The following is a 24,242-nucleotide window of genomic DNA, read 5'->3' as shown; positions in this document are numbered from 1 at the left end:
TTATGGCTAGTAGGAATGGCATGAGGCCAGAATGTTCCCCATCCTTACTCTGTTATGGTTTCTGAACAGCACTGTAGATGGGAGCATGTCCCTTCCAGAAAACTGACAGCATCAGGTTGGCCACAAGTAACTGGCCCTCAGGAGAATATCTGCCTCTTTTTTCTTTACAACAGACAATAACAGAGTTTTAAACAATCAAATAAGCACTCTTTAAATTTAAGGGTCACCATGTAGTACATTTAGACACTCTTAAGAGTACTGTAACCAACAGGCTCCAACATGCCCAAGCTCATGCCAGACTGTGGCCATCATGCCCATGAGAGACAAGCCAAAATATTTCTCCATGAGAAGGAACACACTAAGTTTACTCATATTTACAGTAGACCCAGTGAAGTGAAATGGGATTTAGATGGCTTGGGTCCTTCATGACTTGGGTCCAGCTTACTTACAGGATCACCTTCTCCCATATAATCTTCCTTGCACACTTAGGTCCTCTAGCAAAAACTTACTGCAGCCAGCGAGAACTAGGTTGGCTGTGGTTACTCAGAGGACCTTCTCTTCTGCCGCCCCCAAATTATGGAACAGCCTGCCGGAGGAGATCCAACATATGACCAGTCTTGAATGCTTTAAAAAGGCAATCAAGATGTATCTCTTCTGGCGGGCCTTCCCAGATTAACATCCTAGTAATTTTTTAATTATTTCCATCAAGCATCCACTACTGTCCAGAGCTGCCTCTGCCTTGTTTTAACAAATGTTTAATATTTAATTATATTTTATTGTAGATGGGTAGGTATGGGAGGATTGGGATATAATGATGATAACTGTTTTATTGTGTTTTAAAGGTGTTTTCTTATTGTTAGCTGCCTGATCTGCTTGGAGAGGTGGGATACTATTATTATTATTATTATTATTATTATTATTATTATTTTACCATTGGTCTTTTTTTATTTCAAAGATCTTACTCTCCATCTTTATATAGTGTTTCCACATTTCACAGAGACGAAACATCTCGTCATCACTAACCACCAACATTTTGATAGAGCAAAATAATAAAGCTGAGTTCAAAGCAATTCTTTCTAAAGCACACACAGTATAAAGGTTACTTTAAATACACTGTCTGCCATACATAATTTTAAAAGTGAATCATTCCACACAACTCACCTATGACGTCAGTGGTGATGGAAGCCAGACTAAAGAGGGGAGCTACTTTTTGTTCATATATCTTTTCTCCTTGTTTCTTTCCACCATAGGGATTAATATATACAAGCAAGTGCTTTGGTCTAGAGGCTGCCAAAGTGAAAAAGGGTACAAAGTTAGCTAAAAGTTTATAACATTTATTTACTTCCTATACATATAAATATTAACATGATCAGAATAATAACATGGCCATTACAAATGATGACAGTGAGTCCAAACTGTTTTTAAACAACTACTTTAATGGATTAAAAACTGCTATTATGGGTACCAAATATTTCCCACAAACTGGGGTTAAATCCTCTTGTTTTTCAGTTTAGGGCCAATCCCAACTTTATGGCTTGTGTTTCTTACCAATACCTTTTGAAATGAATTTCCTTCCCTATTTCAACTAACTCTTTCCAAAAAACCCTTAGTTTCTAATCTAGTCTAGCCCAACCCTAAAACCCATTTTCTCTCCTAAAATTCAGACTCTGGTGTATTCTTGCTGCTTTTTTGGGGTCATTGTCTTCAGTGTTAGTATTCATGGCCTATTTTGATCTCAGTTCATTGTTCCCTGTTCTGATCTTTGTGTCTCTGTAGTTACTGACTACTGTGGTAACTTTATTTTTCCTCTAACTTAGCGTATATCCCAGAGTACTGAACTTTACAGAAAGGGTCAAATGTCCTACTTAGTAAAAAGATCAGCTGAAGCAGACAGCATGTACTAACATTTCCCCAGAATCCTGTTGCAGAGCAGAGTGAGAAAAAAATAATAAAATATTTGAATGATCCTCTGAAATGTACCTTTGTTCCTTTTTAAAAGTACTTATCAGATCCATTAATTGCAGTCATAGAAACCATAAGCACTCATAGGTTCTATCTTTTAAACCAGATAACTGAAATTGTATGATAAAACTCTGCAAAATTAAAAATTAACTTCTTTAAAAGCAGTTTAGCTTTCACTGTTTTAGTTAATGCTTCCTGCATTCCTGGTGGAAGGGGAGATGTGAGCAGTACCATTTGATAGCAAAAGCTTTCCTTATAAGTACAAAAATACATCTAGGAAATATCCAAAATATCATTGTACACAAATGGGATTAATCCCACCACCCTCAGACAGAGTCTCTCATCTAATGTGATAACCTATGGATCTTTGGCCTCAAAGACTTGAAAGATAGTATTAATCTAAATGAACTTTTGAATAAATTTTGATGTGACCTGTTGGTTTTAAATAACCTAAAGATGTCCCTACACCTTAAGGTTCCCATACTAATTCCTGGATTCTCTGATTTAAATAGTATTTTCTTGTATTAAAACAGTATAGGAGGTGTGTGCATGTGTGTTGAACACAGAAAACGCACACTCCTCACATCTCTTGGTGGGAGCTTTTGGGTGCCTCAAAAACAGACTTGGGAGCACACAGAGGCTACCTTTTGACCACCCCTTATTTAATCACACTCAATACTCAGTTCACTAAAGCCAGAGCTAGAGTATCATGAATAGCTGAGGAGTAAATGAAAAGAGCAGATAGGAAAACCATGGCGTCTGTATTGTTAATTGAAAGCAAGGCAAAGGCCTGACAGAGATGACATCCATGATGAAATTTGCAAAGAAGCCTTTCCCTCTGTTTTCTTCAACTTACATAAAAATAAAAATGGAATTTAGCTTTAATGTTACTTTTAGTGTATTACAAATGGTCTTGTAGCAATTGTTTCTGCTTATGCCTATTATTAAAAATGTTTTGCTCTATTATTAAAAATGTTTTGAAAACATATTCCAGAGATTCTGACATGTAGTTTGGTTTTCCTAGCCTAGAGTTTGAAGAAAAACCTATGTAAAGTATGCAGTTTGTAAAATATGTGTCTTCCTTTTTATTGGAACTCTTGTACTGTACAGACTTGTGGAGAAAAAATGCAATGCATTTCTAAAATAAATAAGTTCTCCTTCTGGAAAGGAATTTCCTATTCAGGAGCTGCTTCTTGTACCAAAGGGAAGCCCATCACCCTTTTGTTAAATCTCTTCATTGTTAAACTTTTCCTGCTGTCAAGACGAATCCTTGTGTTACTTCATTAATGCAGATGAAACTTAAGAATTGTATTTGCCACAGTGGGAAGACTGGAGACAGAAAATATTCTCTCACACTTTCTAGTAAAGTGCATGCCAGTCAGTGTAGAAGTGACTGAGTGTGCTTACTTTAGAGAAATGCTACCAGGACTGAGCCATGCAGTTCCCTCCATCTTGCAATTTATACACTCAACTACATATAGGCAGAAGCAGTGTAAGAGCCTTGCTGCTCTTGGCTGGTAAGCCACATGGAGTTTGAGTTCACCTGCCTGCTCCCCATTGCTTTTCTGCCCAAGAAAAGTAAGCAGAGAGACCAGTTTCTTCTTCTAGATCTTACTCTGTAAATCAAGTAATTCCTTTAGTGCGAGTATCCACCGATTACAAAGATGTTCGTCAATGCACCAGAATGTCACATCGTTGCACTGCCAGCAGTGATTTTGTGCCCTCTTCACATGGTACACTATATTAAAATAAAAATAATACACATGAGAGAGTCAGAGTTTGCTTAACAAAGAATTTTCAGACATACTGTGAAATTAACTCTCAATGGTACTTTACATTTACATAAAGTTTGGCACTGTTTGAAGAACTCCTCATACATTAACTCAATAACATGTCCTCTCAGAAATAAATCACATTGAATTCATAGAGGCTTTCTCCCATGTCAGTGGATATAGATTGCAGACTAAACCTTCTATCACTCCTAGAGAGCAGATCAGCATTGCTGTCTCCATAGAGCAGATGGAGGCCTGAAGCAATGACAAATAAGATGATGCTTGCCTAGTGCTGCAGTTCACAGCAAGATTTGACATCCTAGTTAGTAGGCTCCCAGCTGCTACAGTGTTTCTGGGAGGTTTGGGGACCAAATTAAGAATGGGGTTTCCAAATTAAAATTTGATATTATAAAGCTGACTCAGGGTCCTTCTAGGTTTTATGAGTGTTAGATTTTCCATAACTGGAAAAACTTTCAAAATGTACACTGGTGACTTTAACTACAATGGTCAATTATCATTAAAAAGCATGCAATTCACAAAAAATCATACCTGCATGTTACAATGTATATGAAGCCCCTACAATGTTCATTTGATACATCACTGTTGTAAAGGGTAAAACTATACTTATTCACAATTAATTTTAAAAAGAAAAAGATTAAAATGTTTTCTTTTTGCCTCAGACAGACATTGCTTACCAAATTGAAAATGTTATATTCTTAAATCAAATCTTTCTTTCTATTTCTCTGGATAAGAGGGATAATTTGTTGTTAGGAAAGCCATTTATAGAAAATATACATCAGTATATTTTAAAGTGCAGATAAAACAAAGAAGGCAGTCTGAACAATTTAATAGGTCAAATAGGTTAGCGATTTACTCATCCTCTTAGTTTTCAAAAAGCCATTCCAGCGTTTAAGCCATCAGTAAACCCTGCAAAGCATATAACTATGACCTCAGTTTATAGTATTATTATTATTATTGATATTTTTTTAAATACTTAAGTATGAAACAAACACATTGTGTCTCTCTGTTTCTTTAGGCTAACTATTATGTTCAATGAAAATGCAATGCTTAGACATTTGACACTGGGAGTCTAAAGGTAAGATATAAAATATTAAAAACAATAAATTTCCCTTAAAGTACTATGTGAAAGTCTATTTTGCAAAAAGAGGGGCAGAAGGGGATGTTCTGGCAGAAGTGAGTCTATGATGCCATGCCTTCCGCAGTGGAAATAGTCTTTTAGGTGGAAGGTGAAGGGATGCTGTGGAAGGAAGGACAAAGGAACCTCTGTCCCCAAAGCCTAACAGATGGAGATAACCATTTATCAAGTGATAATAATAATAATAATAATAATAATTATTATTATTATTTATGTTTCCACGCCTCTCCCAATGTATCGAAGCAGGATTACAGACTAAGTAGTCATTAACTCCAGTGGCCATATAATCTCTGCATGTGGGTCATCTGCATGGTCTTTACCACATATTGTACTTTATCAGAAATCCAGGAAAAAGGAAAAGTGATAAGATACTCTTCATCCCTTGTAATGTTAATATTAAAGCACATATATAGTATGTATAGCTATCTGTTTTCACCCAATCTACAGAAAGAAGCACCCTGATTTCATAACTAGACAGCTTTTTTTTATTCTATCTCACACATATTCCAATGAAAAATGTGACAGAAACAACAAAATGAAATAAAAGAGAAATTTCAAACCTATGTTTTCACTTGCTGCATTCAAATACAGTGATAAGCTATGGTTTATTATTGCAGGGGGAAAATATGTGAACCTTTCGTTTGCACACACACCCTTCCTCTTTCAGTGTGACCACAAGGAATAGACTAGAAGTGTCTGCTTCCATTTTTAACTACTGTAACTACAGTTTAGCACAAAAAGTAACTGTACTGTTTCTCTGGGTTCAAATGTAATGTCAAACCATAGTGGGTCAGAAACTACCCTCTTACTCAAGGTAACACTAAAGAAGGAGAGGGAGTGTGATGATTGTGTAAGCTGTGGCTTCTTCTTATAACATTAAACCATAGCTTAGCATTACATTCAAACATGGCCACATGCCCTGCATTATACACATAGAAGGATCACCACATCTTTATAAGTAATTGAAATAGTTTGTAAAAATGATGGTGGTATAGTACCTGTGAATGCATGTGGTTTTGACATTTTTTGCCATTTCGCTGTTTTAGATTGTTTCGTATCAATTTCTGTTTCCTCGACAGCAATGATTTCCGATGTGGGCACAGCACAACTTTCTGCAAAAACACATCACCATTGTGAAAAATAGACATATATAGTATAACAGTTCTTTTGATTCTAACTATGGCCTGTTACAGACTGCCAAAATAAAGCTGCTTTGGGTCTCTTTGGAGGTATGCTATTTAAATACATCCTAAGAATCCAGAAGCTGCACCAAAGCTGCACTCCAGTGCTTAGGAATGGAGTGTGGCTTTGGCGCGACCTCCGGACTCTTGCATCATTTAAATAGCATACCTCCAAAGAGACCCGAAGCAGCTTTATTTTGGCTGTCTGTAACAGGCCTATGGGATGGCCAACTTCTAAGAGTCCAGTCATCATTCTTCCCCTTTCTTGGACCTTCGTTAAATTTCCCTGACAAAAAAACTATGCCCAAGGTACATCATATTCCTATACTGTGGGGTAGAATTTGCCATTTAAATGTTGCCTTCCTACATTTTAAGTCAGTAGAAGCCTTTTCTTAGAAGATGAACAGGATGAATTTTGTTGGAAAATGAGTTGGGTCAGGGATCCTGGGGCCAAATGTGGTCTACAGGCCACTCTCTGTCCATCCCTGTTTTAATATAAAAGAAAATGTGAATAAGAAGGTAGTTTATTTTAAGAAGCAAATTTGAGGAAACTTTAATCTATCAAAACACATTAATATTTTAAAGTAGGTTGTCTCCTGTATCTTGTACATTCGGAATAACATTTCCAGAGGGCTCTGAAAAGATACATTTTAAAAAGCTGCTTGGCATCATCATAATAAAGACAACCATAAATGAAAATATGATGCTAACTCCTTCTCCCTTTCCCCATAAAGGATTTACCATCAATGCCAGATGAAGAAGTCAGTGAGCTTCAAAAGTTAAGGTGATGTATTTTGTCCTTTTTGTTGGCTCTATAAAGGTATCATCATGATGCATATTTTGGATTTTGTTGTATTTTGCTCTATGGCCAATGTTTTTCCATATTAAAAACTTTATATTTATTTATTTAGGATTCTGTATATAGCCACAGAGAGTGGTGCCATTCAAAATAATTAATAACTGGTTCCTGTCCCCAGCTCTCACTTGTGGCTCTGGGGGAACTAGTTTTTCCCTCCCTGTGACTCTCTCATCTCTCTGTCCTCCCGGTCTGCACTGGTCTCTTCCTCCCGCTTCTTTTCACGACTCCTGGCTCCCCTTTTAACCTCTCCATGCCTTTTAACAATTTTAACAACCACTGGCTGAATGATACCACTGGCTGCTAGAAAAGGAGACTCATAACCTAAAGGGAGCTAACTGACTGGGACTAACTTTGAAGTTTTTACTTTCAGAATCAAGTAAAGTAATTTGAAACTGACTTTAATTGGCAGATTACGAATGTGAATTACTGTAATCTCCACTACGGATGTGGAGGAAGTCTACCAAGGTTCACTGTATGCTGCCTTCAAAGTGGTTTTGGCCTCAAAAGGACACAGATAAACTGAGATCTCAAAGATCTGCTAAAGGAGAAGGAAATTTTATTGCATTTAGTTTATTGCTTTTGTTTCAACACCTTTTAAAGCCAATAAGGGTTATGGCCTCTATTTGCAGTGACCTTCCCTCAAGACCATCTTAAACAACATCTTAAGCAAAAACTAAGCTCCCGCTAAATGATTTTTACTATCTGTGCCTGATGAAGAAACCATTAAAAGCTAACCAGTGAAAGCTAACATGATGGTTATTTTAGGAATTTTTGCTGTAGATGCTTTGTCACAATGAGAGTCAATTGAAGTTTAGGGATGAGTGGTCAAACAGCAGTATGATAGCAAATGATTTATGATTTATGGACAGCAAATGATTTATGAGGGGATTCACAAATGATTTATGGCTCTTACAACTGATTTATGGCCCTGTCATGAATGACTTATGACCAATGTTATGGCTAGTTTATGACTGTCATTATGATTGATTTATGGCCAGATTATGATTGATTTATGATCAGTATAGTTTGATTGCTGTATAACTGTTAGGCTAATTGATGTAATGCCCCTTTCATAAGGATAAGCGTAGGATGTATGTTATTTTATGTTAATGGTTTTGACCTTGTAAGTATCACCCCTGTAAAAGCATATACATATTGGCAAATTTTAACTTATGAAACAGTATACAGCTCCCTCAGTAATATACAATATAGCTACCTTCACCCTGTCCTATGTGAGACTATTAGCTTTTCCATCCCAGTATCCTCTAATTTAACTATGCAATGGTATTTCAAAACAAGAAGATCTAGCTTTAAGTCCTTCATTGAAGCAAGTACTCCTCCTTCTCTTCCTTCTCCTCAAGAAGGACAATGACAATGAAGGAGATTTTTGTAGAAGCAGCTGAGAATTGTAGTCTGTTGCATGCATGTTGGAGGGATCTAGAGATATTTGTGGTTTTTGAACTTTCATAGGGGTCCTGTGCCCCTAACCCTCGCGAATGTAGATGGCCCACTATACTAATGTGTATGTGTGCATGTACATATGATAAAATATAATCAAATAACGCTGGTCAAAAAAAGCCAAACAGCAGTCATAAGTAAGAATTTGTCACATTTGATAATGATCAATTAAAAATAACTTCCAGTGCAAGCCTATACACAGCTATGCAGAAATTATTCACTTGTGTGTAATAGATTTTAGTAAAAAGTATGTGGGTGTGAAAGGGAAGTCTTATCAATGTGGTAAACTTCCACTGATTGGAGAAGTTCTTTTGTAGGACTACAACTCCAGGATGCTCCAACCAGGCAAGGCTGTTGTGAGTTATGATCCAAAAGAACCACTTTTCCATGCTCTGTTCCCATGCATCACACTAAGAGCTTGGGGAGTGCATAGAAAGGAAAAAAAGACACGAAAGGTAGCAAGTTATTCAGTACTGTTTAGACCCCCTGACTAAAGCTAGCCCTAGGTTTTTAGAACTATTGGCTAAGAGAAAAAAATATGCACAAATATCTGTAAAAATATTCACATAATATAATCTCTATATGGTCAAGGGTGGAAACATTTTGTTTATCCACTGCAGAGGGAAAGTTTATTACTACTAAATTAATAATTATGCCAAGATTAAAATTATGCTGCGGCAAAAATGAAAATCGGCAAGAATATGATTGTTGTATTTTAAGAACTCATTTGGACATGGGTTTCATCAAAGAAATGGGGAAGATGTAAACAGCAGATACCTATTGAATAAGACCTACTCTTTCTGCTTCGGCAATAAATCTTGGAATATGAATTTGCTTTTTATTATCAGCAGAATATAGTACAAAACAAGTAGCATGGCAATCAAAGGCAGAAGTTTTCAAGGAGAAAAAAATGCATTTAGCTACACACCATTTATTTATTTCGAAACTGACAATGAAGTACAGACACACAGAGAAGTTCCACAAAGCCCAGATCTCATTAGCATGGAGAACAACCAGTATATTACGCCTGAGAAAAAGCTCTGTTTGATCCATGAATGATTAATTTAAAGACTCTACGGTGCATTACTTTCCAAGAAAGAAAGAAAAAACCCTTTGTTCCCACACAGCCTATGTTAACATACTTTTCCATTACAGAAAATAATAGTGCCGGGTAAAGTGAGTGACAATCCAGAAGCCTAATCTGTAGGTGGCAATCAGGAACTCTTCTCTTCTTCCCTCACTGAGAGCTTTGAAAAGTTATCTTTTGGGCAATGAATCCCAGAATCTTCAAACCAATATGGTTACAGCCAATGCTGGAGGGGATTCTGGGAGTTATAGTCCAAAAAGTAATTCCTCTCCCAAGTTCTGCCTAAATCTTGCTCTCCACCAATCAGCAGTATTAGTCACAACACATATTACAGCAGCTGTAGAGTTTTCAAATTGCTCCATGTGGTGCATATCACATGAAACAACTTGTTGCATCACCACAAAACCATTTGAAGCAGCTTCTGCAAGGGGAACCTCTATTCTGAAAAAGCAAAGACAGCCCCCGCTGACCTCTCTTCCTCTTATACAATGCAACTTCCTTTCCAGCTGCTTGCTATGAGAACAGCAACTTCTGATTGTATTACTGCTGCTCATTATAATATTTGTCTAATATTAAATTGGTTGTCTGAGTAATCCTGCTTTTCATTGTCTCTTCACTGGGATTTCAAGGTAAAAGACATTTGAGTTTATCATCCCCTTCTTTAAGCAGTACTCCTTCAGAATTTGCTAAGGTGCCACTGCTGTTCTCTGAGAAATCATCTGTCAGTGCTGGATCCTCAAGTGTAAAGATATATCAATAGATAAGTCAGACTCTTCCTTTCCATAGTATGTATGATTTCTATATATGGGTGTGAAAGCTATACACTGAAGAAAGATGACAGGAAGAAAATAGATGCATTTGAAATGTTGTGCTAGAGGAACACCACGGACTGCCAAAAATGACAAAATGAACTATGGTAGAGGCTAGGCCTGAATTCTTCCTAGAAGCCATGATGACTAAGCTGAAACTGTTGTATTTTGGACAGATGAGATTATGTCACTTACTGGAAAAGACAATAATACTTGGGAAAGAGGAGGACAGTAAGAAAAGAAGGAAGACTGCATTACAAGTCAATGGATTCAGTCAAGGAAGCTATGGCTCTGAGTTCGCAGGGTAGTTAATGATTCAGTTTCTTCTGGTTGTTGTTAAATATCATTGAGTAAACCATTACTTCTGGCGACCCTTTAGATGAGACATCTCAAAAAAACCTGGCCTCAACCACTCTGCTCAGGTCCAGCAGACCCAGCCTTGTGGCCTCTTGATTGAGTCCAACCTTCTAGATGGCCTGTTCCTCCTCTTTCCCCACCCTCGTAGTGTCCTCAAAACTGGCTTGGCATGCCATCTCTGGGATGTGTGGCATAGGTTCGACACCATGGATCTAGCTTGTGTTCTTCCTCTACCTTTCCTACCATTATTGTCTTTTCAAGTGATACATGCTTTCTCATGATGTAGTCAAAGTATTACAGTCTCACTTTAGTCATCCTGGCTTCCAGGTTCAGGCTTGATCTGTTCTAGAACCCACTGGTTTGTCTTCTGGGCCATCCACAGCATCTTTAGCCTACTTTTCTACCACCACATCTCAAAAGAGTTTATTTTCTTTCTATTGGGTTTCTTCACTGTCCAGCTCTCACATCTGTATATGGTGATGGGGAATACAATGGTTTGAACTCTTCAAACTTTAGTGCTCAGTTATATATCTTTACACTTTAGGATCTTGTCTAGTTCTTTCATAGCTGCCCTTCCCATTCCTAGTCTTCATCTGACGTTGACTGCAGTCTCCATTCTAATCAATATTTGATCCAAGGTATGGGAACTCTTTGACTATTAGAAGTCTGTTATTCACAAGGTTGCTGTAAGTCATACTTAACTTGACAACAAATAACAACACAATCTTCTTTTTCCTTTTGTGTTGTATCTTTTTATAGTGAGAGCATTAAGCTTAATGATTTAGGTATATGATGTGTATGGCAGTATCCCAAAGTTGCGACTGCATTGGTTTTTAGTACAAGAGTTATAGCCAATTGTGAGAGGTCTGGTTCCCTCATATTATCTTCTTAGCTCGTGTGTGTGTGTGTGTGTGTGTGTACAGGGCATCGCCATTTTGACGACCTTGTCATGTGCTAGGGTTGAGGCACGTATGGGCTGTGCACCCTTGGCCAACCCCAGTACATGACGAGGACGCCGCAAAGGCCAGTCTGGACTGGGCCATAGAAGTCTGAATTGGGGAGGAAACGCTAAATTGGGGAGGAAATGTTATTATAGGGCAACACATGAAAACAAAGAGAGGAAATGATTCAGCACAACTGAAAAGAATGAGTCTAGAAAAATAACTCAAGGAACTATGTTTTCCAACAACAGCAAACTGTTTTCCAGCCCCTCTATCTGTGAGATCAGGGAAAAGGGATGGGGATACCTGTGGCCTTCCAGATGTTATTGGATACAACTCCCCTCATCCCTGATCATCGGTCACTGGGAAAGCAGGCAATTGGAGTTCAAAAATATTGAGAGGACCAGATTTTCTTCACTTCTGCTGTAGAACAAACTGAATTCAGAATATATGAATTCACAATCGATAAATTAGTTCCAGCCATTTTTCTGCACCAAGGGGCTCCTGTACCATGGAGACAAGAGTGAACCTGTGAAGCTGCGCACTGAGCAGAAAGGTAACAAAGGCATCCAAACTGCTTTAACTTTGGTGTGGATTCCTAATGAGCACAAACCATGATTTCACATCTAGTCCTCTAGGAATGAGCTGATCAAGTTACTACATTTCTCTTCCTTCTCCTGGCAAGGCTGCAAAGAAAGGATTCAATATCTCTGCTTCCTGTTTAAGAGACTATCAAATTTGTCATTATATCCTAGGTATGGGTAAAACTATTATTTTTTATTCCATTTCTTCCCAATAATGCCTTGTTTAAATTAAGCACAGGTTTTGTTTCACAAGAATCATGAAGCTATGGCTAGATTTAGCAAGGAAGTGAAGATTTCTAATTGCCTTTTTGTCGCAGAGGAAAAAAGAAATGGATAAAGTCAAGGCTTGCCCAATTCATAAAATGCTGAATTTAGCACCAATATCTCACAATGTCACTATCTAACTTGGATAGGTTTCCCTATCTAGGAACACTTAAACCCCTAGTAGTGCCACACAGGTTAATAGCAGCCATTGTCTCTACTCACCAACAAATCAACCAACTCATATCCAAGGGCAATGGCTTACTTGCCCGGAAGATGCACTGAAGTATCACTGTGGCTTCATCCACACTGCTGAAATAAGCCAGTTTGACACCATTTTAACTGCCATGGCTCAGAACTAAGGAATTCTGAGAGCTGTTGTTTTGTGAAACATTTAGCCACAACAAACTACATATCCCAGAATTCCATAGCACTGAGCCATGGCAATTAAATTGGTCTCAACCTGGATTATTTCTGTAGTGTGGATGCAGCCCTAAAGCCATTTCCCTAACTTTATTTACAGAAACTTTTATCTAAGGAAGGACTTTGCTTTTCTAGGCGATTACATTATCATCATGTTTCAAAATACCTCAGTAACACACAATTTAAAATCCCATGGCCTAAAAATATGAAGAGGAATATGTTCTAAGTACCCACTGGACTTTACTGTGACCCCACCCAAGTACATCAACTACATTCACATTTCTGAAAATGGTATCAATCAAAAAATTAAAAGATGTACATATTTCACAGACTAGTAGTTTTGTATCAAGCATGGACCTGAGCTACGAGAAGCAAAACTACAGCATCTTTTCCTAGGACTAAATCATAGAATTGTAGCGTTGGAAGAGACAGCAAGGGCCATCCAGTCCAACCCCCTGCAATGGGTTTTATTTCCAAATAAATATTCCAAGGAAATATATTGCCCTTTCTCTCCCCCTCCCCATCCTACATCATGAAATTGTGGCATTTGAAGAATCATAGACTCAAAGAGTTGGAAGAGACCCCAAGGGCCATCCAGTCCAACACCCTGCCATGCAAGAATACACAAAGTATTCCCAACAGATGGCCATCCTGCCTGTATTAAAAAACCTCCAAAGAAGGAGACACCACCATTTTCCGAGGGCAAGTGTTCCACTGTTGGATAGCTCTTGCTGTTGGGAAGTTCTACCTAATGTTGAGGTGGATTCTTTTTTCTTGTAGTTTAAATATATTGCTCCCGGTCTTATTCCCTGGAGCAGCAGTAAACAAGCTTGTTCCTCCTTGAATATGACACCCTTTCAAATATTTAAACACAGCTATCATGTCATCTCTTAACTTTCCTTTCCCCAGGCTAAATATACCCAGCTCCCTAGTCTGCTGTGGCTCAGTTTATTGTAGGGCTAATTACGATTCTCCAAGATGGACTGATAATACATTGGAGAACATTTGAAGTGAATCTGACATGCAGAAAACCAAGCAACCAGCCAAAAAGGAAAACAAAATCCCTTAAATACAGGCCAGAATGTTGGCACTCTATACTAGCATAATGGCCCATTTTGTTTGCATATGCATTTTTATCCAGGCTGTAAACCAAGCAAGGCAGATTTATCACTGGCATCAGGAGAAGGCGCATGTCTCCTCTGAGCAGTCTGTGTCTCCAATCCCTGGTGACTGAGCACATCCTCAAAACTAAAAGTTATCTGGAAAGAGGGTCACTTTTTCTAGGATATGTCCTACATTTCAGCCTTCTGTCCGGGAGGATTTCCAAAATGTCCTCCATTTTGAGCATGGCAAAGACACATGAATTTATATTTCTGAGTACTTTTAGTTGTAATTTTGCAATGTCCTACATTTTGCGGTGCCTTGTCCTCCTTTGCGGTTAAGACATCACCCTGTCTGGAAAGGCAGGTTTGGAAAATCCCTTTTTCTGTGGATTCTGGCCTGTATTTGAAGGAGGGGATTTTATTTTAATGTTAGCTTTTTGTCAGAAGAACCTCATTTTCACCTCAAATATGGACATGCTTGCTGGCAGAAGGGGTCTGGGAGCTGTAATTCAAGAAAGTAACTTTTCTAACTACTGGGTAGAATTGTGCCACTAACACCTCTATGGCTGACATGACTATAAGAAGTATCTTTTCTTATTTTGTAGGTGATTAGCATGTGATCCATCTGTTTAGCGTACTAGGGCTGCTGCCACACTGCAGAAATAAAGCAGTTTGGCACTACTTTAACTGCTCTGACTGAATGACTATAGAATTCTAGGATTTGTAGTTTTGTGAGATATTTAGCCTTCTCTATCAGAGTGCTTTGGTGCCCCTTCAACCTACAAATCCCAGGATTCTGTAGTGTGGAGCCATGGCAGTTGAAGTGGTTTCAAACAGCATTATTTCTACAGTGTAGATGTACCTTGCGCCTTATCAGAAATGCTTGGGAACAAAAGTGTTTGGGATTTTTTTTTAATTTTGGAGTATTTGCATATACATAATAAGGTATCTTGGAGATGGGACCCAAGTCTAAACATGAAATCTATTTATGTTTCATATACTCCTAATATTCATAGCCAGAAGGTCATTTTATATACAATATTTTAAATAACTTTGTGCCTGAAACAAAGTTTGTGTACGCTGAACCATAAGAAAGTAAAGTTATAACTACATCAGCCACCCATGTGGACAGTTTTGGATTTTGGAGTATTTTGGATTTCTGGATAAGAGATACCCAACCTGTACAGAAAGCGGTTGAGATCAGAAGAAAGAGGAAAAATAACACAGAATAACCTAGTGTCCCTCTTAAAGACATTATTATTCAAAGAGCTATCAAGTCTTTCAAGAGATGTCACATAGTTTTAATATCTCTGTTCTGACAGTTGTTATTTTAAGTATGCTAACATTTAAACTTCAGCACCCCATACAAATTAAAACATCTCCTCCTCCCCAGTGAAGGGTTTGTGGCCGTTAATCCAAATGAGAGCCAGTTTTAAAAATACCATACTGTTATGGCGATGAGTCAGACTATAAAAACATAATTATGAAGGTTCTGTCTTCAGCTGCTTTTTAAAGGTATGAAGACTCTGGGGAATCCTCAACCTCAACTGAGTTTATACATGGTCCTAGACTGGTTTGACCAGAAACTAGCTCACTGATTTCAATGGGGCTTAGATAAAGGTAAATATGTTTAGATTTGGAGCTCTAAGGTTGAAAAGTTGCTGGCTAACCAGTTCTGCACCTTAATTCAATGTTCTAAATTATGGAAACAGTGGACTACAGAGCATTTTCATATACAAGGTGCTTTCATTTGGAAAAACTGCCTGAAATTCTAGTAGCTTTAATGGGATGGACATAACCACCTATAAAGAAGCTAATTTATTCTGCACATTTCTGTCATCAACATCAACAGTGCTACCAGAAATAAGAAGAAACCTCAGAATTGAAGAGATGAGTGTAGTAGAAGGAACCAGTGACTTGTTACAGCCCTCTGAATCTACATCTCCATCAGGTGGAAGATGGATCAGAACTGATCATTCTTTAAAACCATTCAGTTACTCGCTATAGTAGTTTATAATAACTAAAATAATAAAATGACAGTAAAACATTAGAATTATTTTATTAGTTACATTGATTGATTGATTGATTGATTGATTGTCTTTTCTTCAATGACCCTAAGGTGGTATACTTGGTTCTTTTCCTGTCAGCAACATCTTGTCTCTGGGGGAATATATGAACCTGGATTTCTCTAGAATTCAGAGATATAGGCGTGTTAGTCTGAAGAATCCGTATGTAGAGATCTTGTAGCAACTTTGAGACTAATTGAAAGAATCAAATTGGCAGCATGAGATTTCATAGACTCCAGTCTACTTCCCAAAGCATCTGAGAAAGTAGACTGCAGTCTACAAAAGCTCATGCTGCCAATTTTTCTTCTATCAGTTAGTCTCAAAGGTGCTACAAGATCTCTCTACATACTAGATTTCTCAAGTCCAACATTCTAAGCACACTACACTGTTTTTCACAAATGGAAAACAGTGCAGCGATATTACAATAACATAGGAAAAGGATTTCTGAATTCCAAAGGCAAACTGAATAAAAATGATATTACTTGTCTGTGAAGAGTCAAGCAGAAGACGTTTGAAAGAAGCTTGCAAAGAAATGGAAAGCAGGAGTGGATACCTTCTGTGAGTTAGGAGACCAGATTATCCACCTTGAACTTATAGGGCTACATCGGGCAAATTCATCACCATGGTGGCAAAATCAATCAATCAATCAATCAATCAATCAATCAATCAACAACAACAAAACCTTAGGTTCTCTTCCTTTGCTTCAAAACAATATGTATCCAGTGCATGTTCCTCATTTCCCAGGAGTGCATCCAGAAGTGCATCAACCTTGAAAACAAAGTACATGAACCCCATGCAGCTTGTCTCCAATGAAAAAAACATAAAAGTATTCCCCACTGACAAGGTTGTCAAGTGATATCCAATCACAGGGGGCAGTGCTCATCTCAGTTTCTAAGCCGAAGAACCAGCATTGTCAGAGACTACTCTGTGATCATGTGGCCAGCATGGTTGCACAGGACGCTGTACCTTCCCACCAAAGTTGTATCTATTTATCTACTTGCATTTGCATGCTTTCGAAATGCTAGGTTGGCAGAAGCTGGGACTAGTGATGGGAGCTCACCCCCATCATGTGGCATATGGGCCTTGAACTGCCAACCTGCTGATCTTGCAATCAACAGAGTCAGTGTCTTAACCATTTGAGCCAACGCATCCCTTAATTTTCTATTTTCATTCCAATGAAAATAGAATTCTAAATAGGTTTCTAAGAGTGTTTTGGGCTTCTACTTCTTGTTAGAAAGAAATCAAGGAAAATAATTTTTCCACCATGGCAAATTCAGCAGTATTTTATGTGTTTATGAGTATGCAAAGAAATGTACAGGTATACTTCAGTAAATGAAGTAAGTGAGTTCCTAGCCATTATTTCTTTACCAGAATACTTGGTACCAGACAGAGAAATAACATGGAACAAATAGGGATAGGTTCCTGTGCCACAAAAAAAGATGAGCTGTTTAATAGTTTTCAACATACACACACATATCGCCTTCAAAATTAACAATATGCACATGTGAAATGAAAGAACCGTTCAAAAGACTGCCTCAGCTAATATTTTGTGCTAAGAAAGAAACTGAGAATACAGGTAACTGTAATACATGGAAGACGCCCCTGCCCCATAATTCCATGTCTGAAACAAGGCACCTGCACACTAAGTCTCTTCTGAAGCAGTCTAAGGCTGGGATCAGTTTTATATAATATAGGCTCCATACAAACAGGCCAAAATAAAGCTGCTTTGGGTCACTTTGGAGGTATGCTGTTTAAGTGATGCATGCGTTCTGAGAGTCCGCAAGCTGTGCCAAAGCTGCGCTCCAGTCCTTAGGACTGGATCGTGACTTTGGCGTGGCTTCCAGACTCTTAGGAAACATGCATCATTTAAACAGCATACCTTCAAAGTGACCCAAAGCAGCTTTATTTTGGTCTGTCTTTATAGGGCCATAAATTCTCAGGGAAGACTATGAGTGAAGAGTGCAGTAGAACTTGGTAAGGCCTCAAAAGTACATTTTAAATGACAATACAGTACTTAGTCCAATTTAGATTGAGGTGGGGTTGGCTCTCCAGATCACTTGCACTATAACTCTCTACTATGGCCAAAGGTAAAGGATAGAGGGGTTGTAATCCAAAATGCAGGGGTGAGGGGAAGCTTCTCTATCGCTACGTTTGCTACTTTTCAAGTCAAGTTTTTAGTCAGTCTTTGTTGTTGTGTGCCTTCCAAGTTGTTGGGGTTTTCTTGGAAAGATTTGTTCAGAGGAGGCTTGCCTTCCTGAGGCTGAGAGCCTGTGACCTGTCCAAGGCCATCCAGGGGATTTCATAGCCAAGTGGGGAATTGAATCCTGGTCTCCAGAGTCAGAGTCCAAAGCTCAAACCAGTACATCACATTGGGTATCTACTATTACATAAAACATCTCAGAGGGCCTGAACAGACAGACCAAAATAAAGCTGCTTTGAGTCACTTTGGAGGTATGCTGCTTAAATGACATATGCATCTTAAGAGGCCAGAAGCAGTGCTCCAGTCATTAAGATGCAGCATGGCTTTGGCATGGCCTCCAGCCTCTTAGGATGCATGCATCATTTAAACAGCATACCTCCAAATTGACCCAAAGCAGCTTTATTTTGGCCTGTCTGTATGGGCCCAGAGTCTACATAATAGCAGTCCTAATTGCTCAGAGCAGGAGCACTCAGCAGTTATTGTTTTAGCTGGGGCTACATCATAGTCACAGATCAACGGACATAAAACACATGTATCTGTGTTTATCAATAGTTCTTGGTGGCGATACTTGGGAAAAACCTGATTCATAAACATATACTCCTATGCACTAGCAATTATAGATACAGTACAATCACCAGGAAGCAATTACTGTAATGTTTTCCAGGAATCCCTGCTACTTTAAGTACAACATGGGGTTTAAACAGCTCATCCATATGAGTACATAGCAGGAAATATCAGTATATGTGTTGGATGTACAGTCCTTCAAAAAAACCTCAGGCAGAAAGAGGCGCCTTTTTATTAATGAAGTGATAGTTAATAATAATAATCATTCTTTTCGAAACATCTGTTGAGCTTTTGTAAAACAAGAATGATGATTCACTGCTGAAGACTGGCATAATCATCATAAAACTTTTATTAGCCATTGTTCAAATACCTTACTAGTAGCAGCGATGAGAGAAATCTACACATATAAGTGGCAAATGTGTAGTTAACATGCTTCTTTTTATTTCTTCTAACACTATTCATGCTTTGCATTTTCTTTCTTTTAAAAAAATACAAATATAAGTAACCCGAGGAGGGAGAAACTAAACACTGGCTGCATCCAGACTGGAGAAATAACTTGGTTTGGCAGCGCTTTCGGTCTTTCTGGTTCAAGGCTATGAAATTCTGGGAGTTGGAGTTTGTTGTGGGGCCCAGAGCATCTGGGCCCCACAACAAACTCCAACTCCCAGAATTTCATAGCCTTGAACCAGAAAGACCTAAAGTGCTGCCAAACTGGGTTATCTCTCCAGTGTAGATGCAACCCCTACGGCTTTTCTAATAGGCTTTGGAGCTACCGTCAGGCTCATAAGCTTGTAAAGCAGCTTTCAGGATGATGGCAACCGATCTTATAGAATTCCGGTCTCCCACACTGAGAACCAACGAAGAGTATTTCGCTGCATGCCAGACAAGCCAAGTTAAATAGACAGACCGCAGTATTGACAAAACACCGCTGGGAAGGAAACGAAGGTGGTTTCCACTCCTGCAAGAGAAAGGCCCTGAGAAAGAAAGACTTGGGAGAAAACAAGATGATGTCCCAGCCGCTTCATAAAAATCACACAGATAGATAGAAAGATAGGCCACAGAAGAGCGGTGGGCATTGTGCACTTGTCCAGCAGACAAGAGGTCTTTGTGTTAGTTGAGAGTTTCAACAACTTCTCTCTCAGTCTCATATAGAGGCATAATGACAACATTTCTCAGCTGGCTCTGTTAACAGCTGACAGGGAGTTACTCTGTAAGACGGGAAGGCCTTCATTTGTCTGTCTTCTTGGCTTCAAAACACACTGCAGAAATAATCCAGTTTGAGACCGCTTTAACTGCCCTGGCTCAGTGCTAGGGAATTCTGGGAACTGTAGTTTTGTGAGACATTTAGCCTTTTCTGTCAGAGAGCTCTTGTGCCACAATAAACTACAATTACCAGGACTCATTAGCACTGAGCCAAGGCAATGAAAGCAGTCTCAAAACTGGATTATTTCTGCAGTGTGTTTTGGACCTCAGACTGTTTCGAAGCCCTTGGGAACAGGGTGACCAGACGTCCTCCTTTTCCAGGACACGTCCTACTACATTTCAACCTTCTGTCATTTCAAAATGCTCTCTATTTTGGACATGGCTGAGAAGCATGAATCTAGACTTCTGTGAGTGTTTTGAGGTTTTATTCGTTCACGTCCTCCTTTCCCCCCCTCCCTTCAGAGTCTTCCATTCTGCAGTGCCTTGTCCTCCTTTTTGTTGAGGACACCTGGGGCCAAAGCTGCTTCTTCTGAAGGCCACCATTCTGCTGCCAGAAGTCCTAACCTCAAAGGAGGACAAAGCACTGCAAAATGGAGGCCATTCAAGAACAAAGGAGGCCTTGGACAAACACAAGCTAAATAGAGATCCCTGCTGCTTAGTGATGCTCCAAATGGAGGACATTTGGGCATTCCTCCTCGATGGGAAGGTTGAGATGTCATGGAAAAAAGGAGGACACCTGGTCAGCCTGCCCTGGAGAGAAATGGAGGACACTTGGGCATTCCTCCTGGACAGGAAAGATGTAATGGAAGACGTGTCCTGGAAAAAAGGAGGATGTCCGGAGAGAAATGGAGGGCAACTGGGCCTTCCTCCTGGATGACAAGGTTGTAATGGAGGACGTGTCCTGGGAAAATGAGGACTCCTGGAGAGAAATGGAGGACATTTGGGCCTTCCTCCTGGACAGGAAGGTTGTAGTAGAGGACACGTCCTAGAAAAAGGAGGACGCTTGAAGAGAAATGGAGGACACTTGGGCCTTCCTCCTGGACAGGAAGGTTGTAGTAGAGGACACGTCCTAGAAAAAGGAGGACGCTTGAAGAGAAATGGAGGACACTTGGGCCTTCCTCCTGGACAGGAAGGTTGTAGTAGAGGACACGTCCTAGAAAAAGGAGGACGATTGAAGAGAAATGGAGGACACTTAGGCATTCCTCCTGGACAGGAAGGTTGTAGTAGAGGACACGTCCTAGAAAAAGGAGGACGATTGAAGAGAAATGGAGGACACTTAGGCATTCCTCCTGGACAGGAAGGTTGAAATGTCCTGGTTAAAGGAGGTGACCTGGAGAGAAATGGAGGACACTTGGGCAGGAAGGTGACCCTGATTTGAAGGAACTCACTCCGCTTCCAATAAAAGTCCTGCCTGAATTGAATAGAAATAGGCCTCCTCAAAACCAGGGGCGACCTTGTCCTTTGAAAGGAGAGAGGATGCACTCTGCCCATGCCCAGAGGCACTCTCTCCTCCCATCCCTTCCTCGCCGCTCACCTCTCCTTCCCCTCCGCGGCCGTGGCTCTGGGTCCCGCCAGGCCAAGACCCCCCGCTCTGGGTCGAGGGTGACCTCCCGGACGCGCTGCCCCAGCACCAGCGAGGAGGAGAGCCGGGTCCGCCGGCCAGCAGCAGGACCAAGAGGAGGAGAAGGGGACCGCTCGCCCATGGCCCCGGCGCTCACTGGGCCCTCCTCCTCCGCGTCCTCCGCGTCCTCCTCCCGGGAGACATGGCTGGCAGGAAGGAGGAGGAGGAGGAGGAGGATGGCCCGATGCCTCTCGCTGCTGCTGCTGCTGCTGCTGCGCTTTATCAGAGTCTGTTATCCTTCAGAATTTGCTGGGCGCCAGGGAGCATGCGCGAAAGAGAGGGATGCCCGCGCATGCGCAGTTGTCGCCTGTGAAGCCACCGCGGCCCACAACCAGGCGGCCTCCTTTGCCAGGACTTGGCTAGTTCATCTTGGAGCACCTTTGAGAGCATGAGCTTTCCTAGACTACAGTCTACTTCCTTAGATGCATTTGGATATGATGATGATGATGATGATGATGATGATGATGATGATGATGATGTAGAGAGATCTTGTAGCACCTTTGACACTCACTGAAAGAAAGGTGTTGGCACCATGAGCTTTCCTAGGCTACAGTCTACTTCCTCAGATGCATTTAGTGGAGTGGAAATCAGGGGCGGACATATTTATAGATGTAGATATAGATCCCATTTCTGTGTGTTACTTCCATACATAAAGGATTTTGAATTTGAAATGACATCCTCAAATACCAATGGCATGTACGGTAAATGTTGGTCCCTGATTTCCACTCCACCAAAAGCGTCTGAGGAAGGGGACTGAAGTCTAGGAAAGCTCATATTGCCAACTTCTTTCTTTCAGTGACTCTCAAAGGTGCCAGAAGAGCTCTCTACATACTAACTCTTCCTCCTTCTTAATTAATTGCTTTTGTTTATCATTAGTAACCTGGTAACTTTATGTGTATTATTAGTGTATCATTAGTAAACATAAATTACATGTTAGGAATGGAAAGCATCTGAGGAAGCAGACTGAAGTCTACGAAAAGCTCATGCTGCCAATTTCTGTGAGTCTCAAAGGTGCTACAAGATCTCTCTAAATGCTGATTTCACAGACTAACATGTTTGAATTCTTTTCAGGCTTCTGTCCAGAGGAATCCCAAAATGCTCCTCCATCCTGAGCATGAATTTATGTTTCTGTAGGAGTGTTTTGAGCTTTCGTTTGGGCTGCATCTGCACTGCAAAAATAATCCAGTTTGACACCACTTTAACCGCCATGACTCCATCCTATGGAACTGTAGTTTTGTTGTGGCACCACAGCTCTCTGACAGAGAATGTTTCACAGAACTACCAATTCCAAAATTCCGCAGCATTGAGCCATGCCAGTTAAAGTGGTGTCATACTGGATTATTCCTGCAGTGCGGATTGCACCCTATGACTCTGGAGACCAGGGTTCAATTTCCTGCTCAAGCATAAAAACCCACTGTGTGACCTTGGGCGAGTCACACTCTCTCAGCCCAAGAAAACCCTATGATAAGTTTGCCTTGAGGTGGAAACGACTTGAAGGGACACACACAACAAAGGCTTTGCCTGCCCTTGCACTGCAGAATTAATCCGCTTGGACACCACTTTAACTGCCAGGGCTCTATGCTATGGGATTCTGGGATTTGTAGTTTTGTGAGACATTTAGCCTTCTTTGTCAGAGAGCTCTTTTGTCACAACAAACTATAAATCCCAGGGTTCCATAGCACTGAGTTATGGTAGTTGAAGTGGTGTCAAACTGGATTGTTTCTGCAGAGTGGATCCCGCCAAGTGAGGATGCTCAGGAGTCCTTTTTATTAACTTACATAATAAATGTGGTTAAACCTGTGACAGCGGTTCCACACTACAGAAATAATGGAGTTTGACACCCCTTTAATTGTCCTGACTTCATCTGACAAAATCGTGGAGTTTGTAGTTCGGTGAAGTATTCAGCCTGGTCTGTCAGGGAAGTCTAGTGCCTCACTGGACTACAAATCCCAGGATTCCTTCGGACAGAGTGTTGTGTGCTGTATGCCTTCAAGTCATTTCTGACATATGGCGCCCTAAGGCAAACCTATCATGGGCTTTTCTTGACAGGCTGCATCCACACTGCAGAAATAAGTCACTTTGACACCACTTTAACTGCCATGGCTCAATGCTAGGGAATTCTGGGAACTGTAGTTTGTTGTGTGGCACCAGAGCTCTCTGACAGAGAAGGCTAAATAGCCCCCAAAACTACAAAACCCAGAGCCATGGTCATGGCAGTTAGGCCCAAAACGCACTGCAGAAATAATCCAGTTTGAGGCCGCTGCTTTAAATCCATTTTTTTAACCTGAGAGGACGCCTCTCTAGGAATCTCTAGGTCCTCCAGCGCAACTCTGTGGTCAACGTCCGATAGACACTGGCCATAGAGTTTCGCTGGAGGAGCAACAAATGCCTAGTAGAAAGTATTCTCTCTAGGAATCTCTAGGTCTTTCAGTGCAACTTTTAGTCAAAGTTGACCATAGAGTTGCGCTGGAGGACCCATATATATTCCTAGAGAGTCTCACCTACGGGGGGAGGGGCAAGTCCCATAGAAAGAGTGATCCTGATTGGGCGGTTAGGAACACACCCCCAGCAGTGTTCTCGCTCGCGATTGGCCGCCGTCGACAGCTGGTTTGTCCCAGCCAATGGCGAGAGGGGT

The 24,242-nt window shown here is 40.3% G+C and overlaps 1 protein-coding gene across 2 annotated transcripts in view; it reads right to left on the bottom strand.

Moving 5' to 3' along the window:
- CERK (ceramide kinase) overlaps window positions 1-21,835 on the bottom strand; it is a 46,750-nt gene extending 24,915 nt beyond the window's left edge. For both annotated transcript variants that reach the window (XM_089524459.1, XM_089524460.1), the window contains exons 1-4: window positions 21,521-21,835; window positions 5,889-6,002; window positions 3,578-3,700; window positions 1,162-1,287 (exon numbers count right to left, since the gene is read on the bottom strand). In XM_089524459.1, coding sequence (XP_089380585.1) covers window positions 1,162-1,287; window positions 3,578-3,700; window positions 5,889-6,002; window positions 21,521-21,689 — 532 coding nt within the window. In that variant the 5' untranslated portion in view covers window positions 21,690-21,835. The remainder of the gene's footprint in view (window positions 1-1,161; window positions 1,288-3,577; window positions 3,701-5,888; window positions 6,003-21,520) is intronic.
- Window positions 21,836-24,242: the final 2,407 nt, after the last annotated feature.

Source organism: Sceloporus occidentalis, unplaced genomic scaffold (assembly GCF_023333645.1).
Source record: "Sceloporus occidentalis isolate IW3139 unplaced genomic scaffold, rSceOcc1.0.p SCAF_5, whole genome shotgun sequence".
NCBI lineage: Eukaryota > Metazoa > Chordata > Lepidosauria > Squamata > Phrynosomatidae > Sceloporus > Sceloporus occidentalis.
The sequence above is the reverse complement of the archived record's forward strand: the minus strand, read 5'-3'. Positions and strand labels throughout refer to the sequence as shown.